Source organism: Rhinolophus hipposideros (genome assembly GCF_964194185.1).
Source record: "Rhinolophus hipposideros genome assembly, chromosome: 2".
Lineage (NCBI taxonomy): Eukaryota > Metazoa > Chordata > Mammalia > Chiroptera > Rhinolophidae > Rhinolophus > Rhinolophus hipposideros.
Window position 1 is genome coordinate 39,689,138 of NC_138048.1, and position 21,855 is coordinate 39,710,992.

Consider the following 21,855-nt stretch of genomic DNA (forward strand, 5'->3'; position numbering starts at 1 on the left):
TGATAGCACCAAATTTTGGAGAGGATGTGAAGCAGCCGGAACTCTCATACTCTGTTGATGGGAAAGTGCAATGGAATGACTTCTTTGGGAAAAGATCTAGAAATTTCTTATAAAACTAAATGTAAACCAAATCACATAATAAAGCAATTTCACGCCTTGGTATTTATCCAAGAGAAATGAAAATAAATGTCCACTAAAAGACTTTTTAAGAACGTCCATAACAGTTTTATTCATAATATCCCAAAACTGAAAATATCCTGTTTATCTTATCCATCAATAGGAAAATAGATAAACAAACGCCAGTATATTCATACAATGGAATATTATTCAGTGATTAAAAAAAAGAGCAAAGTACTGATGCATGCAACAACATGGATGAATTTCAAAACTATAATGCTGAATGAAAGAACCTAACACACAAGAATATATATTGTATGGCTTATATGATGTTTTAGAGCACACAAATTTAATCTGTGGAGAGATATAGATGTAGATAGATAGATAGATAGATAGATAGATAGATAGATAGATAGATAGATAGATGATAGATAGATAGATAGATAGATAGATAGATAGATAGATAGATAGATAGTTGCCTATGGGACGATGGATCAGGGATTAAAGGCGAAGGTGCACACAGGAATTTCTGGGGTGCTGATAATTTTTTATACCTTGATAAGGGTATGACTATGTGTATACCTTTGTCAAAACTCAGCTAGTGTACACTTAAGATTTGTGCACTCTCATGATATGAACTTTATGTCAAAAGAAAAACTGAAAACAAATATGGAACCCTTGTTAATGGTATGCATTCTGAGGTATTTAGGGGATTTGTGTAGATATTTGCAGTTGGAATTTGTGAAAAATGTAAGATGTATTGATGGAAGGATAGAGTGATGAATTGATGGATAGATATGTTGATAAGCAAGTACAGTAAAATGTTAGTGGCAGAATCTAGATGGTGGAGATACTTACTGTAAATTTCTTTTGTGTTGCAATATGTTTAAAAATTTTCATGATAAAAACATTTATGATAAGAAATTAAAGAACCTGTTAATAAGTAGTCTCTTCACCTTGGTTTTTCAAGGTCCTGTTGACATGGAGCTCTTTGGCCCTTGGGTCCAATAATCTCTTCCAGCACAGAAACCCTGAAAGTACACTTCTCATAAGCTAGCTACCCCTTCATCCCTGAAAAAGATATGGAGCTGAAATGGACAAACTTTTGAGGGCTCTTGCTTTTATTGAGATACTTGTGTTACATTGACAGAAATGTTTTATTTCCATTTCTGGAGGAGTCTTTCTAAACTCTACTGTCTGTTTTCTCTTCTTCTCAAATTTTCCTCTGTATAGGAATCTTCCTGCCATCCTAGACTGGGTGAAAACACAGAAGCCTGGAGCCATGGGTGTCAACATCATCACATCTGACTTCGTGGATCTGGTGGACTTTGCCACGACTGTCATTGAATTGAATGACCTCCTACAGGAGGATAGAGCTTTGGCCAAATGCTGATTCAGTTTTTTATTTAACTTGATGTTGAATTTGTTGATCCAGGATAGAGTTCTGAAGGGTTTTCTGTTAGGATGGCCTTTGGGAAGTGATGGTGAAGTAAGAAGAGGAGGGCATCTTTTTTTCCCTCCTCACGGAGCCATTTGGATAAAATTACAGAGCTTTTAATTGCCTTTTTCCCAAAGGAGACTTTTGAAAAACTTAAGTCCGAGGGAAGAAAGTGTGTTTCATGTGATCAAGGTCAGGAGCTCCCCAATGGCTTATGATGTTGAATGTAATATGGAAATGGGGTCTCCAAGTTCCACTAGGGTACTGAGTGTCCCCCTAATTGGCGTAGTTCCCTGTTGTCTTCCAGGATGTTGCGTTTGGCTCAGTGAGAAGACTGAACCTGAAAGGTATTCCTGATCGAAAGAATGGCTCATCGCAGGTGTAGACTACCCTGTGCTCTACATCAACCTAGGGGCTTGAGGGGAGAAAGGGTCAAACACCAGTTCTCTCTAGATATGTTGAATGCCACCACTTCTTCCCTGAGAGAGTAAGACATTTATCACCAAGGTATTTCAGCTACAAGCTGTTCTTACATAGCTTGTGCTTGGTACACTGGTCAACTTCATTCTTTAGATAAAGAGTGCGTATTCTCCTTGATCTCAGAAATGTGTTTCCCTGTTTTAAAACCCTGATTCCTTTCTATGTATTTGGTTCCCTTCTCAAAAGTGAAAGGAACAATAACGGGAGATCTTTTCAATGTGGGGCCTGGCAAGAAATAGACATGCATGTTTGTTGCATGCTGGATTTTTTTAATTTTTTTATTTTATTCTGCAGTTTTTCCCAAAATGGCTGTCAGGTCAGCACCTGCATCATTTTGGCAAAGTCCTCTTTGGAGTGGGATCCTCACATCAGATCTTAGAATTGCATTTCACTGTTGTCTACCCAGAACTCGGGTCTATGCTGTGACACACAACGCTAATGGAAAGTACCTCGTCCGTGACAGTGTGGAGGCAGACACAGCATGCATGGGAAAGTGCAATGGATTTAAGGAGGAGGCTCCCAGAGGGTTTGGAGCCATTCTGTAACTCCTTGTAAACAAGACTACCTCGGGGACATTTAAGATGACTTGTGTGTCATCAAGTGAGAAATACGCAGTGTTGGAACATTTCCAGCTTATGTCGTGATTGTCCTACTTTCTGCAGGCTCTTTAGAGCCTACTAATCACCACTGCATGGAGGCTTTGAAACTCAAGAGGGGATTTCTTTTTTTTTATTGATAAGAGGTGCCTATCTATGAAGAGCCCTCTTGTGTTTTTATTTATTTATTCATTTATTTATTTGTAGATTAAGTATCTTCAGTGCTTCTTACCTCAAGAGCACTCACAAAGGAGCTTCCTGAACTTTTCTCACCAGGCCACATGCTGCCATGGTCTTCTCCCTCAGCAGGACCATGCCTCTCAGGACTGTGAGTGACCTCTGACTCTGCTATACGTGTCCCGGTTCTCCATTCACGTAGGGAGCAGTGTTCGTGTGTGGTGTGGTCCAGATCTGAGAAGCCACTCCCAAGCCACGCACTGGGGCAGATGAAATGGGCCATAAGGATCTCTCAGTTCTTGAGGAAGACCCTCCATAAGACGGTTGAAATGAAGGAGCTAGAAAGAAAACAGGGCACGGGAATGTGTGCATCTCGATGCTCCTCAGAACTGTCTGAAAATCCCTAAGGAAGTGTCAGCTTCTGGGTTCTTAAGGAGGAAAGATAAACATGGAATCCTGGATGGATGTAACATGGATAACGATCGTTGGTCCACCTCCCAGTAGGTTCCCATGTCGATTCTTCGATGTTCATAGCTGGATTTCCATGTTGCCTGCAGTGAGGGTTATCCTAGGGGAGCTAGTCAAAGCATATGCACACCCCCAACTCTTGGTCTTCCAACCCTTACTCTCCGTAAAGTGACTTAAGCCTGATCTTTAGTTTCCACAGCTCGAGGAGGTCACCACCCAAACACCTGTGGGAAATCTGGTTTAACTTCATTCTCTTGCATTTGAACCCCTCTCCAAAGAGGTTTCTGGGATTTTATTCTCAAATTCTTTAGGGTCTTCTCTGGAAAAGAGTAAGAAAGCGAGTGCCCTCACTTTCTCAATTTTCCTTCAATTCTAATATTAAACTCCAGTGACAAGCTCTGAAATCCCTGACCTACCCTCAGGGTTTTATTTGTTGTTATTGTTTCCGTTTGGTCTTACTTTTAACTCTTGGTTAATTGCTGGGGACTAGGTTGGTTCCCTTCTTTAACCTGTTGTTACTTGGCAAAGAGGTAAGGAGGCAAGAGGAGAATTCTTCTCTGTTTTATTGGAGCCTCAGCTTTGACCAGGTGCTTGGTGCTATGAGGCCAGGGGTGTGACAGGTACCTGCACAGGACGCCAGTGACACCCAAGGGCTGCTGACTGTTCAGTGAAATGTTTACTTGATTTTCTCCTTTAGTTTTAAAATATGTAATTGCTCTTGGGCTGTACCATTTCAGTGCACCTCAGTGTTTGCATGATAAGAGAAAAGTCATAGAGCATAACACAAAAAGCACAGAAAACTGTTACCAAGGTCAGATGCATGGAGTCCTGCTCTGCGTGGCGAGTACCGGTGCTCACTCCTTCATGCTGCTTTGGGTTGCCAGTCTGGCTACCGTTTTGAAATTCTGTGCTGGAGTTCTGGGAGTTAGAAAGAGGACTATTTATAATTCACCCTTTATAAACACCCTCGAACTGGCAGAACCTCTGCCTCAAGAAAGAGTTGCTCAACATATTGTAAGAGATGTGTGCAGTCTGCTCCTTGACTTAAAGCCAAACAAGAGACACAGTGATGGGACAGAGGCAAAACAGACTTTAGTTCTGTGACTCAATTCACAACTGCCAACAATAAAAATGGTGAGCCAACCACATTGCTTATTCTGACAGCTCTGGGGACCTTTCAGATCAAACAAGGCTATCATATTTGCTCAGAGTTAGCTTCAAGATCAGCTAAAACACTACTTGATTGAGCCATAAAAGGCTTTAGGATTTGGGGCCGTAGTTATTCTGAAAAGTAGACTTGAGTTTTTTATGAGCTCTCTGGCCACATTTCCATGGTGTTGTGGCAAAGGGGACCATCATAGGTTTCAGTTAAAGATTAGAGCAGTGTTTAAAGGCTTAAACTTGGAGCCTATTAGAGTTACCACTGTGGTTTCATGGATACATATGATACAATTAGGGTTGGAGAGAGAGATCAAGGTAGAATTGATGGAATGAGAAATTCTTGAGGATTAAATTTTAGATTAATGGCAGATCTAAAAGATCATGCCAAAAAATATATTTGCTATATTAGCCTGTCTGGTAATTAAATTCAGTTATGTTCCTTAGTGCTCAGCCCAGTCCCCTGGATTCTTGAGAGCAGTTAAGTCACAGTCCGAAACAAGAATTGTATATAAATTCAAAGAAAAGCACAAGATCTGAGCCCAGGTAAGGATCAACCCTAGTTCTTCTTTTGGGACCTCATAGTCACATCACAAAGTTTATGTTTCTGTTCAAGAAGGTAATGTGGTGGAGCATTCTGGAATTAAATGCAGTTTTGTGGTGTGACAGGATTTTCTATTTCTGTTTTTCTGAATCTGACTGTAAGACAGTGCTCCCCACAGAGACATTATAACCCAGCCAGAAGGCTTAGCGCAAAGCTAAAGGTAGTGAAACAGAAGAGATGAAGTCTGAAATGAAACCACCTGATTTCCTGGGAAGCAAAAGGGCTATACAAATTCAGACCATCGGACAGAATTAGTCTGTGCCACAGTTGAAGTTTTGTAATGTTCTTTATGGACTAATTGCAGATTTTTACTGTTAGGTTCTAGGAAACAGAAGAGGTTAGTGAACAGGGCACAGCCACAAGAACACCCCTCCCTGGCTGAGCAAGGAAGTGACTGTGTGCTAAATCTGCCTTGGTTCTTTTGTCTGGAATAAAGATGCAACCTGACACTTGAGTGCTGTTTTGCAAACCGTGGTCAACTAGCTCCCCAAAATATCAGGTCCCTGAGGATGAGGTTAAATGCCTTCTATTAAGGGAGCATACAGTTGTGGTCATTCTTCCCTGTGTGGCATGGGTGGAGAAATGCTACTTGGGTTCATGTCTCAAAGGTGTGGTGTAGGATCCCAGAACTTGCCCAACACTGGGGCTGTTAGTGATACATATAGTGAGATGAGCAGGGCTGAAAGAAACCTGCTGACATGTCTGAGAGCCCCCAAGAGCTGGGCTTTCCCAAACACAAGCCAAATAGTCATGTTATGACCAGAGGAAACGAATAGAAATTGATAACATGAAACTCCAAACTGACAGGAAGTTTGTTTTGTATGTCATAGAACATGATTGTCCCTCTGCATTCCACTAACTTGCCAGTACACCATGGCCCTCGGCCTCAGACTGCTTCCTAGTATTTGCCACCATGCCTTTGTCACCCACAAATGTTGTCTTGGATCACACAGGAGTGAACTACTTGGGTGATAAGTGATTTAGCTGGAAACTTTACTCTTAATTCTAAATAATACTGAACAGCTCTTTACTGCCCCCAAGGGATCCACTATCTCCTTACCCTTTGGCTTCTCCAACTTCCTACTAGAAATAGTGACACTCATGTTAACTATATCAATGAGTTGTCCTAACCCACAGAACACAGTACACAGTGCTATTGATATTGTTGAAACAGCAGTCTTAGACATGGTGAAAATAAGGCAACTCTCTCTATTCTGCAGTGGATATAGTATTCTAGTCTTTTCTCCAGCAAAACTTGTTCTTAGCACTTTTGAAATCCATTTCTAACGCACATAGTTTGGATGAAATATTTTTCTTCTCTTCACTGGGAATTCAATCCCATAGTCTACTGAGGTCCCACCAATAGTTGAGAGACATTTTCCATCTCATTCTTTGTCTTCTCCTTCCTAGGATACCAGTTTTTCTCGTCTCCTGGCCATGCTTTATCATCTGCTGATTACTGTTAATCACAGGATGTTGGCAGAACATGCAGTAAAAGGCACATATACATTGGATAATGTACAAACACCCTCTTATCTCAGTGTTTTTTTGCCCTTTGCTCTTCTCAAATGCATTATTCTGCCCCCGTCCCCACTCCCAGCTAGTCACTAGGACCATACCTGATTGGAACCCAGAATTTGGGGCCAGTACTTTATTCAGATAGCAGGGCCTTACTCACAAGCTTGGAGCTCAATGAGAAGCACAGTACTTTGAAAAGTCAAATAGGCCTTTGGTAGCTTTGTACGTTTGCAGTTTTACAGTTGTTATTAGTTTATACCACTAATAACACTTCAGTCATGAATCTATAATATCAGTATAGTAAATCTTAGTACATATTCTAGAGACAGTGGTACCTTGCTGCTATTATACTTACTAATTTGCACCCCAATAAGTATTACATACAGATTGTGTATGCATTATTGTATTATATATGCAGATGTATATTGTGGGTAAGCCAACTATAATACTTAAGCTCACAGATCAGCAATTAGAAAATACAGTAGTTCCCCCCTTATCCATGGGGGATATATTCTAAGACCCTCAGTGGATGTCTGAAACCATGGATAGTACTGAATCTTACGTACACTGCGTTTTTTCTTATACACGAACACATTTTCAACTAAAGGAAGTACTTTACGGGCTTCGCTTTGGCATATCTGAATTGCAAGCATCACTACTCTTGCACTTTGGAGCCATTATTAAGGAAAATAGGGGTCACTCAAACACAAGCACTGTGATGCCACAGCAGTCAATCTGATAACCTAAATGGCTACTAAGTGACCAGTGGTCTGGGAGCAGATGCAGCGTGGAGACGCTGGACAAAGGGCAGGACAGCAGAGATTTCATCACACTTCTCAGAATGGTGTGCAATTTAAAACTTATGAAGTTCTTATTTCTGGGTTTTACATTTAATATTTTTGGACTGTGGTTGACTGTGGGTAACTGAAATCGCAAAAAGCGAAACCTCGGAAAAGGGAGGACTGCTCTACAGATACGGCCATAGTGAAAATAAGTCTTGGTCAATTCAGTTGATATGTGAATCTGAAAATGCTCTATTAGATATTATATTTTATCCTCTATGCTTGTTTTATATTACAGTGCATGCTGTTTGCTAAATTAAGTAAGTAATAACAATAAATTTTACCAATTTTAAGGTTAGAATTTAAATTTTGCATATATGCTACTTGATACTCAGAAATATATTTTGTGGCATAAGTATCTTATTCATACACCTTTCACTTGGCTTTTTTCCCCCTAGGAAATAATTGTTCGAATATAGCTCTCTCCGTCTTGTAACCTGGGTTATACTGCTTAATCCAAACTAAAACATTGTAAAGCCAGATTACCTCATTTTGACTGTGAAAAAAGTTCAATAGATATGATGATATGATGTCTCTTCTTGTATTTGGTTTGAACTACCTACGTAAGCTTAAACCTAATAATAAATATAACACTTTAGCAGGCACTTCTCCTTTGTTTGTAAGAATATTTGATTATTGGTCCACTTCTAATTTTGTTTTAAAAGTTATAGACTCAGCATCCACAAAACACCTTATTATATTATATTGGATGAAGACCCTTTCGGCCATGTCAAGCACATATAGAATTAGCTGAACACGCCTGTGATCCCGAAAATGAGCTGTGCATGAAGTGTACACACAGCCTTGTCACCCATGCTGTTATAAACGTCATCTTCAGCACTTCATCTATTTCTACCAGCTTCGGTCAGGTTCTATTGACATCCATGTTCTCACCTGACTGCTATCTCCAGCCCACATTTCTCTGAGTGGTTGCCAAATGCCCAGAAATAGCACACTGCAGAGATGATATGTTTGTGTGTATAAAGAACAAATAAGAGTGGGTCTACAATTTTTGTTGGCAAAGAAATGTCCAATATTTTCCTCATTCCTAATTCTTTGTAATAGAATATCTGACATCACTTAATTTCAGTGAATTTCTCTTTTTTGTTCTATCCCCAACAAAAGTAACGGGCTAAGGTGAAAGTCCTATGTATGAATTTAGCGCAGATTGAATTAATTCTAAGTCATCATTCATTTCATATAGAACAGGTAATTGGAAATAATTCTATTTCTGCTCAAGTTACCATGGCAATTGAAGAACAGTCATAGTCAGAATTTTCTGCCTATACTTTTAGTTATTGTTTAGTAAATCCACCATACTGTCCTCTGCTTGGCTTTGATAAGCACCACTTTCAGTCATTCCCATTTGGTTTTAAAAAATAGCATGATGCAGATAGCACTAGGTCCAAACATAAGCAAAGCAGGTATAACCTGCATGGTGTAATTGCAAAGATACTGCTGGCCTGCCTCAATTTCTGAACATACACTTGGGTTGAGACATTGCCTCTCTGACAATGGAGCTGGTACATTATGTATGAACTCTTAAATATCTAATCACAAATTAATTTGCATATCACAACTAGGTTACAAAAGTTCTATTTAGCACAGAAGCTAAGAACGGGCATTTCAGAGATACACTGATCTGGATTTGTATCCTAACTCTCTCATCCCCGGGCTGTGTGACCTTAGGCAAACTAACACCTCTAAATATAGGATATAGGACTAATAGTGCCCACTCTGAGGGGTTATTGAGAAGTCCAAAAAAGATAACATATGGGAAGCATTTAGCACAGAGCCTGGCACATATTGATACTCAAGAGTATTGGTCTTAGAAGTAGGGGTGAAAATTTTGCACCTATACCCTCCAAATAGCACCCAACATAATCCCTTCAATACGATTGACTGCTAATCATTGTGTTTATTAATGGATGATTTAGCAGGAGCTAATTACAGAAATGAGAGATAAAGCAGAGAAATTCAGACAGTGAGAAAGTTGCACGATCATTGGACCAAATATGCATTGCTCAGAGAGTGGGGTTCATGCCATTGGTGGTATGCAAGTTGATGTGGGTGGAAGATAGCCACATCCTTTGATAGCATTGATATCATTCATCACTTAAATCATTCTGATTAGCGGAGAGGAAAGTCTTAGCTTAGTGATGAAATCTCTCTAACCCTTGTTTATCTAGCAAAGACAAAAAAGGCAATAGTATCCAGCTAAAATTTATCATTTCGTTGGTATTGTATTTATTTTGTGGTAACGTTCTCTTTATTGAAGTGACCCTGGGTTTGTCAATAGTGATATAAAATTTCCTGTTAAAATATGTAAGGTTTTTAAAGAGTCCACTGTGAAAAAGCTATGGGAGTGGCCTGTGTATGAGCCTCTCCAGGTTGGAAAAAAAAAAACAATACAGTTGGGTCCGTTGCACACTTTTGCCAAGAATTGGGTTTGGCTGTGCTCTTTGAACATCCTTAACTAACTAACTAAATATATAAATAGACCACTCTTTGAGATAGAAAATCACCTCTTTTTTCAGAAGGGAACTTTCTTCGTATTTCCCGTAGGAGTCCACACTCAGATAATGCTTTCTCCGTGTTGTCCTGTGCTGCAGTTTAAACGAGGGGAGGAAAGTGCTGTAGTTACTCAATCCCAGAGACCACTGGGCAGGGTTCATATGGAATGCACACGGCAAACCCCATTTCTTCAGCTTGGAAAATGATTCCTTTTCTGTGAATCCCTGAGACTACGATGCTTGAATGTCCTGAATTTTTGGTGTGTGTGTGTGTGTGTGTGTGTGTGTGTGTGTGTGTGTGTGTTTTCCAAAGGAATTCTTGCTCAAATGTATGTTTCTTCCTTTACCCCTCTGCAAATCTGCTCACTGTGACCTGAGGAGTGTTATTATTTTTAAGACTTGAAATCTTTCCTCCTCAGAGAGGGTCAGAGGTTACAAGGATGGGACAGTGGCCAAAGCCCATGTGCCTCAAACCTGATGGCCTGGACAAGGGCCAGTAAAACAAAAGTGCTAGTTAGACCAGGGTGTTTGCACAGCTGGGTGGTGTTTTTGGATAGCATGGGTGGGGAACGGGGACAGAAGTGTCAGCCTCTGTCCAGTAGCATCATGCGATTGAAAGAAGCCTTAGGCAAGCAGATGGCTTTAATCTAAGAGGCCTGGTGTCTAAAGAATAGGATTTATTCTGTGGAGAAATGCTCTAAGGAACAGAGCTCTTGTTGCAAAAGGAGGCCACTGAAAGCTGTTCTTTGTTTAACCTGAGTACTTCTCTGCTTTTTGGCCTAAAGACTTTCCTGCCCTGATCCTCACTGGGTGTTTGCCCAATCCAGGCTCAGGGAGTCTCATGTGTAGGCCTCAGTGAAGTAGAAGGGGATCTGGAAGTTGTTGGATTGCCTTTTGTAAAGGCTTCTCCCACCAACAACTTTTTGGCCATAGAACTAATTTGTCACACATCAGAGGAGTTGGCGGATAACTTCAGTGGAGCCAGACACCCTGAAATGACACACAAAATTTTAGACATATGTGCACTTTTTTTCTGGTAGAGAATCTATAGCTTTCATTAGAATCCTAAAGGAATCTATGATCCTAAAAAGTTGTAAACCACTACCTTTCAAGTGCCTGTGAGAATTAATGATCAATGAAATGATGGTAAGTGAGCAAAAGTGGTGGATTTAGGCTAGCTCTAGAAAGCCTTGTTCTTTCTTATTAAAAAACAAATAGTAAATTAAGACTCATATGAATTTATTGACTGTGGGTGCTCTCTTTTAAGAGTCAAGGTTGGGTAGAACAAGATAAAAGGAAACCAAATAAGCAAGTCCAAAGACTTACAGATAGATGGGCTCTATCTAGAGAGAGGGTGGTGGGAAAGCCAGAGAAACCAGGCACACTGATAGACACGGAAGGATGGCTGAGCCGTGGACACAGATGTAAGCACACAATTCAGAGCCTTAGATTAGAGCCCTCCCAGAGAAGGGCAACCAGGAGAGTGAAAGGTCCAAGAGTTATGTCACATGAGAAGCTAGGAATGTTGAGTTTGGAAAAGATTGAGAGAAGAGTGACAGGAATATCTTCAAATATTTTCAAATTGTTACATGTCTGAGATTTTAGAATCTTATGATTTTGGATATGGAAGGGACCAAAGAACATTTGTCCAGGCACTAACATTATAGGAGAGAAAACTGAAAGCCAGACTGACAGCCTAAGGTAGATCTGGGACTAGAATCTGGACTCTGAGTCCTTTCCCATAATTTCCAAATGCCTCCATAATTGCCTGTTGTGCAGGGAAGAGTGAGGACCCACGAGTTGCCATTTCAAGAAGGAAGAGCTAGGCTTAGTAAAGCACATTTTTATGTGGAATTATCTTTCAAGTCTGGAGTCAGAAATCTAAACTGGGCCAGCAGGGCTGTGTTCCTTCTGGAGGAAAAGAAGGAGTTCTTTCTAAAGGAAAACCCATTTCCTTGCCTTCACAGCTTCTAGAAGCCACCTTCCTTGGCTCATGGCCCCTTCCTTCATCTTCAAAACCAACAACATGTCACCTCTGGCTCTGCTTCTGTCATCACATCTACTTCGATTCTGACTCTTAGGATACACTGGGCCCACCTGGATAATCTTCCATCTCAAAATCCTTAACTTAATCACAGCTACAAGTCCCTTTTAGCATGTAAGGTGACAGACTCTGGGGATTAGGACATGGACATCTTTGGGGGCTTTTATTCAACCTACCACAGCATGAATCATGGAAAGTGCATTGACACTGGTACTGGTTTTAGAGCAGATCTGAGTTCAGTCCTGACTTCTGCGCTTACTCGTGGCATGACCATTATCCCTTTGAGAGTCTGTTCCCTCATCTATGCGATGGACATGAAATCTCCAGGTTATTATGAATATTTGTGGTAATATATATAAAATGCCTAACATATATACTGTGCTCTCAATAAATGGCAATCGTATTTGTTTAGGGAACTTCTAGATGATTCTTACTAGACAAGAATTCAATAGAAGAAATTCCATTATTACAAGGGATATCAGATAAAGTGACCTCCAAAGTCCCTCCTGAGATTGCTAAAATAAAAAGGAGTGAAACAAAAGGGGTTTTCCTCTTGTATATACTTGTCTACTTCACAGATCCAATTGCAAGGTAATTGCTTTTCTGGATTGTCAGTAGCTAACAGACCCTGCTTTTTCCCCCCTGCAGTAGTGCTGTCTATTTTTGTCACCAAGATCTCTGGTCAGGTTTGAGCAGGACTAGGAGCGTGGCCCGGTGTGTAATGATTGGCCAGACCAGGCGGCTGAGACCAGCACAGGCCTCCCTCCTTCACATCTGTCAACATACCTGGCTGCAAGCAAGTTACTGCTCGTGACCACTATATGCAAGGGCCAGAGAGAGCGAGCAGGAAAGGAAACAGAGGGGAACACCTCAACTGCCTGCTTAGAAAAATGTAAAAGCCTGTGTGGACGCTTCTTCCCAACATCTGAAACTCTTCATTAAGGATTGGAACAGTCGTGGGCTATCATTGCTGAGTCAGGAAGGAAGCTGAGGAAAGACTCTAAATTGAATTCAGCAGTCAAGGTAGGTGATCTGTCTGCTCACAGGCCTTTCTCTCGAGATCGCAGGACAAGCATGTTGCCTCGCCTTGTAACTAGAGCATCTGATGATGGTCTACTGACGGAGACATGGTAAATGCGGGTGTGTGTTGGGAGAATTCAATCATTTGTCCACCAACGTGTTCTGAAAGCAGGCTGTATTTTTCCTCCATTTTTTCTCTCCTTTGAAAAAAATGTTGTTGTTCCTCTACATATTTCAAAAGTTTGGAGTTTTTCATCGCTTATTACAAAAAATCCTGTTTGTGATTTATTAACATTCTTGCATCGGTCGTGGTTCTGCAAAAATGGCTTTGTTCCAGAATTTTGCTTGTGTGAATTCTTTCCACTTTCAAGATATATCAGAAAGGACAGTTTACATATAATTCTGAGGAACACGCTGTCCCTGCAGATGGCTGTCAAACTCAAATGACAGGAACTCCCAGGAAGCCATGTGCATTTTTCGGCTTTGGGACCTAGGGAGTTAAAATTCTTGAAATTGCTGGAGCAGAATCAAGCCTGTTTACCTAAGCTTATCACCCCAGGTAGACAGGTCAATCATTTACTGACAGGGCTGTTTCCTACCTTTGATGGAAGACCACTAAAGCCCTTGCCTGGGTCTCTATAGAATAGATACAAGGCAACGTAGAAGATACCCATCCATGAAGCTATAGTCCATACAGTCTTCTGACCAGAGTAGTTTTGATTTTACCTGGAGTAGTAAAGGCCACAGGGTCCTTCCCAGTGCCATAATAAACACACACGAACAAGATTCATGCACAAACTGGATACCTGATATCACCTCAGGCAAAGCGCTTGTGGCTTTGGTGAAGCTTCCTCTACTGCTGGAGGTTTATAGGGAAGAACTAGACTAACTATAGAATAAGTTCTTAAGTGATTTTTGAGAAGGAATAAGATTATTAAGGATTCATTGAAAGCCATGGATCTTTCCCCTTAAAGTCTACACATTCTGGAAATATGTTATTTTTAATGAACACAATCTATTCTTCTTTAGGTCTGAATATAACTCCTTTAGAAACGTTGTCATATTGTCACCACATACATTTGTCATGTGTACGCAAGGGTTCCTGGCTCTTGTAATTATTAGAAGCCTGGTGATAAGGAGGCCCTGTTTTTCTGAACTCCTTTTAGGGAAGGGTTGGCCATGTATTAAACTAGGTAATGTTTGACACCAGTTTTGTCAATCATTTATGGAACTGAAGTGAATCTCCTTTGGTAAGGATTATGGCCAGAATTTTTAGATGGCTCAGGCAGTTAACTAGATGCGGGAATTGAGGCCATTGCAGCATGTGGCTCAGGCACAAATCCCTTGTGAAATCTGTGACATGTCTGTGGCTAACTCCCAGGAATGCGGTGGAGAATTGTGGAAAACTGATAGATTTCTGTGAAGATCGTAGCCCTGTCTGACCAGTTTCCAGAGAATGTTTGTAGATAATACAAGTGATGGAGGTGATTTGCAAGAGGGAGAAGTGTGTCAGGGCATTCAAATGTATTGGCCAGATTTTCCCACAATACTGTAGGCTGCCTTAGGGGCAGACACTCAAGTCTGACCTGTTCTTTCTGTACAGCATCTGGCTCAAGGCCAAACCACTGGTGTCCCCTGAGAGTATATCCAGTTTTTCTTCCCATTGCAGGCAAATTTGATATTAAATAGGAGGCAGGGGAAGAGATTATTCTTAACATTGACTAGATTAAATAGACATTATTACTTCTTTTACATGTGAGGAAGTTAGAACCCAGAAGTAAATTAATTTGCCCAAGTTCACACAGACTTGGCTGAAACTGAACCGAGATTCTACTCAGCTCTGCCTCATTCCTAACCCAATGCTTTTCCCATGCAGTCGTGGAGTAAGCACAAGCAGGAGCATAAAATGGGGGTGAGGAGAGTATCATAGGGGAAAGCAAGGATGACTACGAAGACAAGTTCTCCACTGGTCCTTGGTTGTGCCATACCCAGGCTAATTGTGTACCATATAACCAAAAGGCCAGCATTGGACTAGACTTGATCTTCTTTGAGAAGATGTGAAGGGAGGAACAGGTAGGCAACAAAGAGAAGCATTCCTAGTGGTGGCAGTCACTGGAGTCTTCCTAAGTAATTGGGACTATTTCCTAAGTAAACCCAGGCAATTCTCAGGCTAGATCTCTGCCTCTTTATATTCCAGAGACTCAAATCCTTGAGCCCCAACTACAGTACAGCATCAGAATTATTTCCAGGGGAAAACGTGTGACACCATCCCAACCCTTATCTGGGAATTCAAGAGTTTAATTACTATCTCATTTCTTTCTTTTTTTTTTTAGTAAATTTATTGGGGTGACAATTGTTAGTAAATTTACTATTACTATCTCATTTCACCTCAGCTAATATCTACTCATCTAAATCCAAGGGATTTGGGCAGAAGGAAGCTTAAAGCAAGAGGAACCATCAACATTCTATCATATCAAGGTTTCTAGTACCAAACAGACACATGTTAGCTTAGAGTTCAAATGGCTTGATAGTGTTATTTAAGAGAAGAATAGTAATGTACAGAAGCAAGCTTTCTTCTGTCCCCCCAACCCCCAGTTTCATTTTTGTTTGGATGAAACCTAAAAATTCCATTAGCTGTCTGGCAGAAATTTCAAAGCAGCCACAATTCCTGAGCATTTATAAAATCAAGATAAAGAAATGCCGTCATGAAATGTGGCTGGCTAAACATCTTGGAACAAAGAGTTTCTCTTTTTCACCGACCCACCTCATACATACCTAAGAGTACGATAGCAAAGGTATCACAAATAGGGGTTACATCACCAAGTCCACTGAGTCCTCTTTTCTGATACAACTGACCCTGCCTAAATCATGCTATCCTTTTTGTTGCCTAAAACATTAGGTTAAAAAGAAAAAAATGACACTGAAATACAAGGACTCATAGCAATATTTCACCTTTATCCAGTTTTTGTTATGACCAGGAAATGAGCTACTGATATTTTATCTACATTTTTTTTCCTTTAATTTTTAGAACACATTTATGCAACTTGCCCAAATTATAGAGCTAGCAAAATGAGATGAAATTTGAGTTGGGATGTGTCGGACTCCAAAGCCATGTTCTTTAACACTTTCTTCTGGGAAAAATTACCAGCCAACAGTATCTATACTGGTTACATTCTAAGTGTGAAAAAGGAAGAAGTCCTTTCTAAATTATTTGCTTGGATCCTCAGAGTGTATATTTATTACCTCCTGCCTGGTAGTCTTTATCCTGCACAGGCCTAAAACTCAATATCACTGTGTTTTTCTTCTCCTCCAGGAAAGTAGTCCCAAAACACGTATTCACATATGCACACACACACACATGTGCAAACACGCATGTGTGCACACACACAAGCAGTAACAATTACCCTCAGGTCAGCATTTTGATGCCTTTCTGAAGCTATGAGAGAAAATTGTTCTTATCTCCTGGTTCACAAACATTGTTGTGTTTGTTTATTTGATTTTAATGTAATATAAAAACAAATTTTTTATATATTATACCAGAATATATTTTAAAGATTTTTACTAAAATATAGCTAACATACAATGTTTTATTAGTTTCAGGTGTACACAATAGTTATTCAACATTTATATACCTAAAGGACTGATCACCATAAGTCCAGAAACGATCTGGCACCGTACTATACCATCACATATGATTGACTATATTCCTCATGCTATACATTACATCCCCATGACTTATTTGTTTTATACCTAGAAATTTGAACCTCTTATTCCTCTTTACTTTTCCCCCCTTTTTAATTTTTCATTACAGTTGACATTCAATATTATTTTATGTTAATTTCAGATACACGGCACAGTGGTTAGACATTTGTATAACTTAAGAAGTGATCCCCCTAACTAGTCTAGTACCCACCCGGCACTATACATAGTTATTACCATATTATTGACTATATTCCCTCTGCTTTACATCCCCGGGACTATTTTGTAACCAGCCATTTGCACTTCTTAATGCTTTCACTTTTTTCACCCCACCCCATCTATAACCCCAATAAATCTAATACCCGTCTGACACCATACATAGTTATTACAATATTATTGACTATATTCCTTATGCTATATCTTACATCCCCATGACTACTTTGTAACAACAAATCTGTACTTCTTAATCACTTCCCTTTTTTCGCCCATTCCCAACCCCCCTTCCCATCTGGCAACCATCAAAATGTTCTCTGTATCTATGAGTTGTTTCTGTTTTGTTTGTTTGTTTGTTTGTTTTGTTCTTCAGGTTACACATATAAGTGAAATCACATTGCATCTGTCTTTCTCTGTCTGACATTCCACTCAGCACAATACCCCCCAGGTCCAGTCATGCCACCACAGATGGCAAGAACCCATTCCCTTCGTGTCTGAACAATATTCCACTGTATATATGTACCACCTCCTCTTTATCCATTCATCCATCAACAGGCACCCAGGCTGCCTCCATATCTTGGCCACTGTAAACAATGCTGCAATGAACATATGGGTGCACATGTCCCCTGCAAGTAGCGTTTTGACTTTCTTCAGATAATGACCCAGAAGTGGGGTTACTGGGTCTTTTTTTGTCCCTGTTATAACCTTTGTTTTTAAAGTCAATTATGTCTGGTATAAATATTGCTACCCCAGCTTTTTTGTTTCCATTTTCATGAAATATCTTTTTCCCATTCCTTTACTTTCAGTCTGTGTGTGTCTTTTGATCTCAGCTTGTAGGCAGCATATGTAAGGGTCTTGCTTCCTTATCTGTTTAGCCACCCTATCTTTTGAATGAAGCATTTAATCCATTTACATTGAAAGTAATTGTTGATATATATGCAGTTATTGCCATTTTATTTTTCATATTTTTTATTTGTTTTTTGTTTTAAAGAAGTTCCTCTAACATTCCTTGTAATACTGGTTTGGTGGCGATGAACTCCTTTACCTTTTTCTTGTCTGGGAAGCTCTTTATCTGTCCTTGGATTCTAAATGATAGCTTTGCTGGGTAGAGTAATCTTGGTAGTAGGTCCTGGCTTTTCATCACTTTGAATATTTTGTGCCAATCCCTTCTGGCCTGCAAGATTTCTGCTGAGAAATCAGCTGACAGTTTTATGGGAGCTTCCCTGTGGGAAACTAACTGCTTTTCTCTTGCTGTTTGTAGGATTCTCTCTTTGTCTTTAACCTTTGGCATTTTAATTATGATGTGTCTTGGTATGGGCCTCTTTCGGTTCATCTTGTTTGGGACTCTGTGCTTCCTGGGCTTGTATATCTACTTCCTTCACCAGGTTAGGGAAGTTTTCAGTCATTATTTCTTCAAATGGGTTTTCAATTCCTTGCACTCTCTCTTCTCCTTCTGGTACCCCCAATAATGTGAATGTTGGTATGCTTGATGTTGTTCCAGAAGCCTCTTAAACCGTCAGTTTTTTTGTTTTTGGGGTTGTTTTTTTTTTGGATTCTTTCTTCTGTTCTGATCGGGTGTTTTCTGCTATCTTATCTTTTAATTTGCTGATTCAGTCCTCTGCTTCATCTAATCTGTTGATTCTCTCTAATGTATTCTTCATTTAAGTTATTATATTCTTTATTTCTCACTGGTTGTTTTTTTATGTTTTCTATCTCATTTTTATGTTTTCTAGCTCTTTGTTGAAGTGCTCCAATACATCACTGAGCATCCTTATAACCAATGTTTGGAACTCTGTGTCTGGTAGATTGCTTGTTCCATGTTGTTTAGTTCTTTATCTGGAGCTTTGTTCTGTTCTTTTATTTGGGCAATGTTTCTTTGTCTCCCCATTTTGGCTGCCTCCCTATTTGTTTCTATATATGGCTGCTATGTCTCCCAGTCTTAGTAGAGTGGCCTTATGTAATAAGTGTCCTAGGGACCCAGGGGTGCAGTCTCCCTGGTTACCACAGCCATCTGCTCCAGGTGTGTCCCTTGTGTGGGTTGTCTATGCCCTGCTGTTGTAGCTGAGACTTGATTGCTATTTGCACATCAATGGGAGGGATAGACCCTTAGAGTGATTGGTTGTGAGGACTGGCTCTGACTGCAGTGGAGGAGCTGTTGTGAAGGGGCTGACCCAATAGAGTATGATTTGCTTTAGCAGGGCTCTGGTGCTTATCCAGTGTGCCCTTTGGGTGTGTCATCCTTGAAAGTGGTTGGGTGATGCTCCAGCCTAGTCTGAAGCTGACTACTGGGCCTGCCAGCCCCGAGGCCTCCTGGGAGGGGACTCACTATAGGCCAAGTTCAGCTGCAATCTGTTCCCTGCCTGGGGCCACCTGGCATGAGCTACAAAGCAATCTAGAGATGGCTGCCACCCATGCTGTGCTTAGAGGTGCCTTGAGAGGCCAACCTGAGAACCAAGGCCAGCCGTTGTAGTGCCAGGCTTAGGGCTGCTCAGCTGAGGTAGGGAACATGCTGAAGCCGGATGCTGCTTTTTTGGGTTTTGTGAGCCTTTGAGAGATTTTAGAAAAGTTCACAGCATGAGCCAAGGCAGGCCATTTATGCAGAAAAGTCGCTGGAAGCGGCTTGGGTTTGCCCGAAATTTGGGTGGGGCGGGGTCTAGGGAATCTGCAGGGCGGGACAGATGAAAGGTGATAGCCAATTTGATGGAGACTCGGATATGGCATCTGCGTGCGCAGCTAGGGGGAGGGCTCAACAAAAAAACGATGGCTTCCTCGGCTGCTCCGTCTAGAAAACTGCTGCTCTTCCAGCTTTCTCTCTGAAGCTAGACAAAACTCAGTTCCTCCCTGTCACCTTTCGAGCTGTTGCCCCAACGCTGGAGCTCAGAGCGAGTGAGTCCAAGAGCAAGTAAGTCCATATTCCTTCTCTTTAGTGGAGCATCTGGGAGTGCAGCCACCCTCTGTCTCTCTACTGGTTCTCTACAACCAGAAATTATAGGGACTTCTCTCCCTAGCACTGAAACCCTGGGTTGGAGAGAGGCTGGGACTCCTTGTTCCTCAGGGGGGGGGGACATTTGCTGCCAAGATATCACTCCTAATTTTTAAGGTCACACAAGTGTATGTGGCCAGACAGTTCCATGTGTCTACCCCTCCTCCAGTGTGGAGGTGGCATTTGTATGTTCATAGTTGTAGGGCTTTGGTTCCGCTTGACCTCAGGTGATTCTCAGTAATGATTGTTCTGTGGTTTAGTTGTAATTGATATGGTCCTGAGAGGAGGTGAGCACAATGTTTACCTACTCTGCCATTTTGACTGGAAATATACAAAGATTTTTTAAAAAGTTTATTTCTGCCATCAAATTTCTGTCTTTGAGAAACCTAAATATGCCAAAACTTCCCCACACAGTTTTATTTAATCTTCATAACAGCCCTGTAAGGGGAGTGTCATTTTCAGATGGTATCTTTTCAGGTAAGAAACCTGAGTGTGGGGACAAAGCCCCAAAAAGCAGTTTCTAGGCTCTCGGCCTCACATAGAAAGGTGCTGGCTCGGGTAGTAAATGGCCATCAACTGTGATCAGATGGCCAGCAGCTGTGGCTAGTTGGCCGTCAGCTGTAACCCGTAAGCCATTGGCCACTAATATAACTGCTTTGGCTATGCTAGCAGGAATGGAATGGGGGCTAGCAAGAAGATGGTGGCTGGCAAGCGCGGACTGCTGTTAGGCAGATTATGTAGGTCCTGCTTCCTGTGTCTCCAGCCCAGCTGCCAGCGAGAATATATTGGTTTGACTCCCCTATCTATGGCTCCGTGGGTGTTCCTTTTTGGCCTTACCGTGTCCTGCGTTCTTATGTGGGGAGCGGGAGAAGAGACCCGCAGGCCACCCCGCACGACACTGAGACTCAATAAATGTGGGTGCCCTTCTCAACATCACTCAGCTAACAAGTCCCATAGGTCTTGGGACTCCAAATTCTTTGCTCTTTTTTTCTAACACACAATCAGTTCTTTGGATCCCTAAGGCTTACACATGATAGGAATGGGATACACTAGCTGTTTTTAGGAATTAAAAATGCCAAATGACTACACAGCCTGTTCTCTGGCTACAGAGACCCACTCAAATATTGGTTGTTTTGCTTTTGACTAGGATTCTGCCACAGTGTGGTAATGTTACTCTAACTAGATTTTCACTGAGGAATGAAAATGAAGACATAAGTTGTTATTTAATAAAATCTGTCTTAAAGGCAAAACTCTTTCAAACCGTGTGTCCGTGAGCTAAGTAACATATCAAAGGAATGCTTTCTGGGAGAGGTAAGAAATCACTGTCCTATAATCGGTTGCATACCTATGGGACAGGATACCTAGGTGGGGGTTACAGAGCCCCATGGTGTCTCTTGATAGACACAAATCCTCTCGTGGTTAATTCTATAACCAGATAGATGTCTCATGGGTCAAGCAGTTGCCAAGTGGTAGAAAACCTAAGGAAACCCTCCTGTAGGTTGGGAATCCATCATGAGTGTAAACCTAATCCATGTAGAAACCAACTAGTGTTACAGGAGGATAATTCATGCCCTATGAATGAATTCCATTTCAGTCCTAGAATGCTCTGAGAAGTCAGAGAGCTCTGCATCAACTGTGTATCTGGAGGGGACTAAGTGTTTTTCTATTCCTAATACTTCACAGGGAACTGCTCCTGGCTGGCTGCCTGAATCTCTATCCCATGTGATATTCTTGTCTGCGTCCTTGCTTTGGGGTTAATATGCACTTTTATCGCACGTGTTCGTCCCATTTCTGTAATCTCAGAGTCTCCAAGGATCTTGGTACAAGAGAACTCATAAGCTTTGGGCAAGAAGCAAACAGAGAAAGAAACTTCTGCCCCTTCCCCACACCAACTTGAAAATTGTTCCCCTCCTCTCTACAGTTTCAAGGTCAAGTTTCTCTTGGGAGTAGTTAAGGAACTGAAGGTCACGAAAAGCTGGCAATTC

General features: G+C 41.1%; 2 protein-coding genes across 9 annotated transcripts in view; both read left to right on the forward strand.

Moving 5' to 3' along the window:
• The window catches only part of PLCXD2 (phosphatidylinositol specific phospholipase C X domain containing 2), a 49,742-nt gene extending 41,743 nt beyond the window's left edge, over positions 1–7,999 (forward strand). The window contains exon 4 of the mRNA XM_081065297.1: positions 1,351–7,999. Within this exon, the coding sequence (XP_080921423.1) occupies positions 1,351–1,510 (160 nt within the window). The 3' untranslated portion in view covers positions 1,511–7,999. The remainder of the gene's footprint in view (positions 1–1,350) is intronic.
• A 4,657-nt stretch (positions 8,000–12,656) lies between these two features.
• PHLDB2 (pleckstrin homology like domain family B member 2) overlaps positions 12,657–21,855 on the forward strand; it is a 241,156-nt gene continuing 231,957 nt past the window's right edge. For 4 of the 8 annotated variants that reach the window (XM_081065311.1, XM_081065318.1, XM_081065322.1 and 1 more), the window contains exon 1: positions 12,657–12,978. The gene's annotated coding sequence lies outside the window, so the exon portion shown is untranslated. The remainder of the gene's footprint in view (positions 12,979–21,855) is intronic. The other 4 variants (XM_081065317.1, XM_081065320.1, XM_081065313.1 and 1 more) reach the window with 4 other exon arrangements.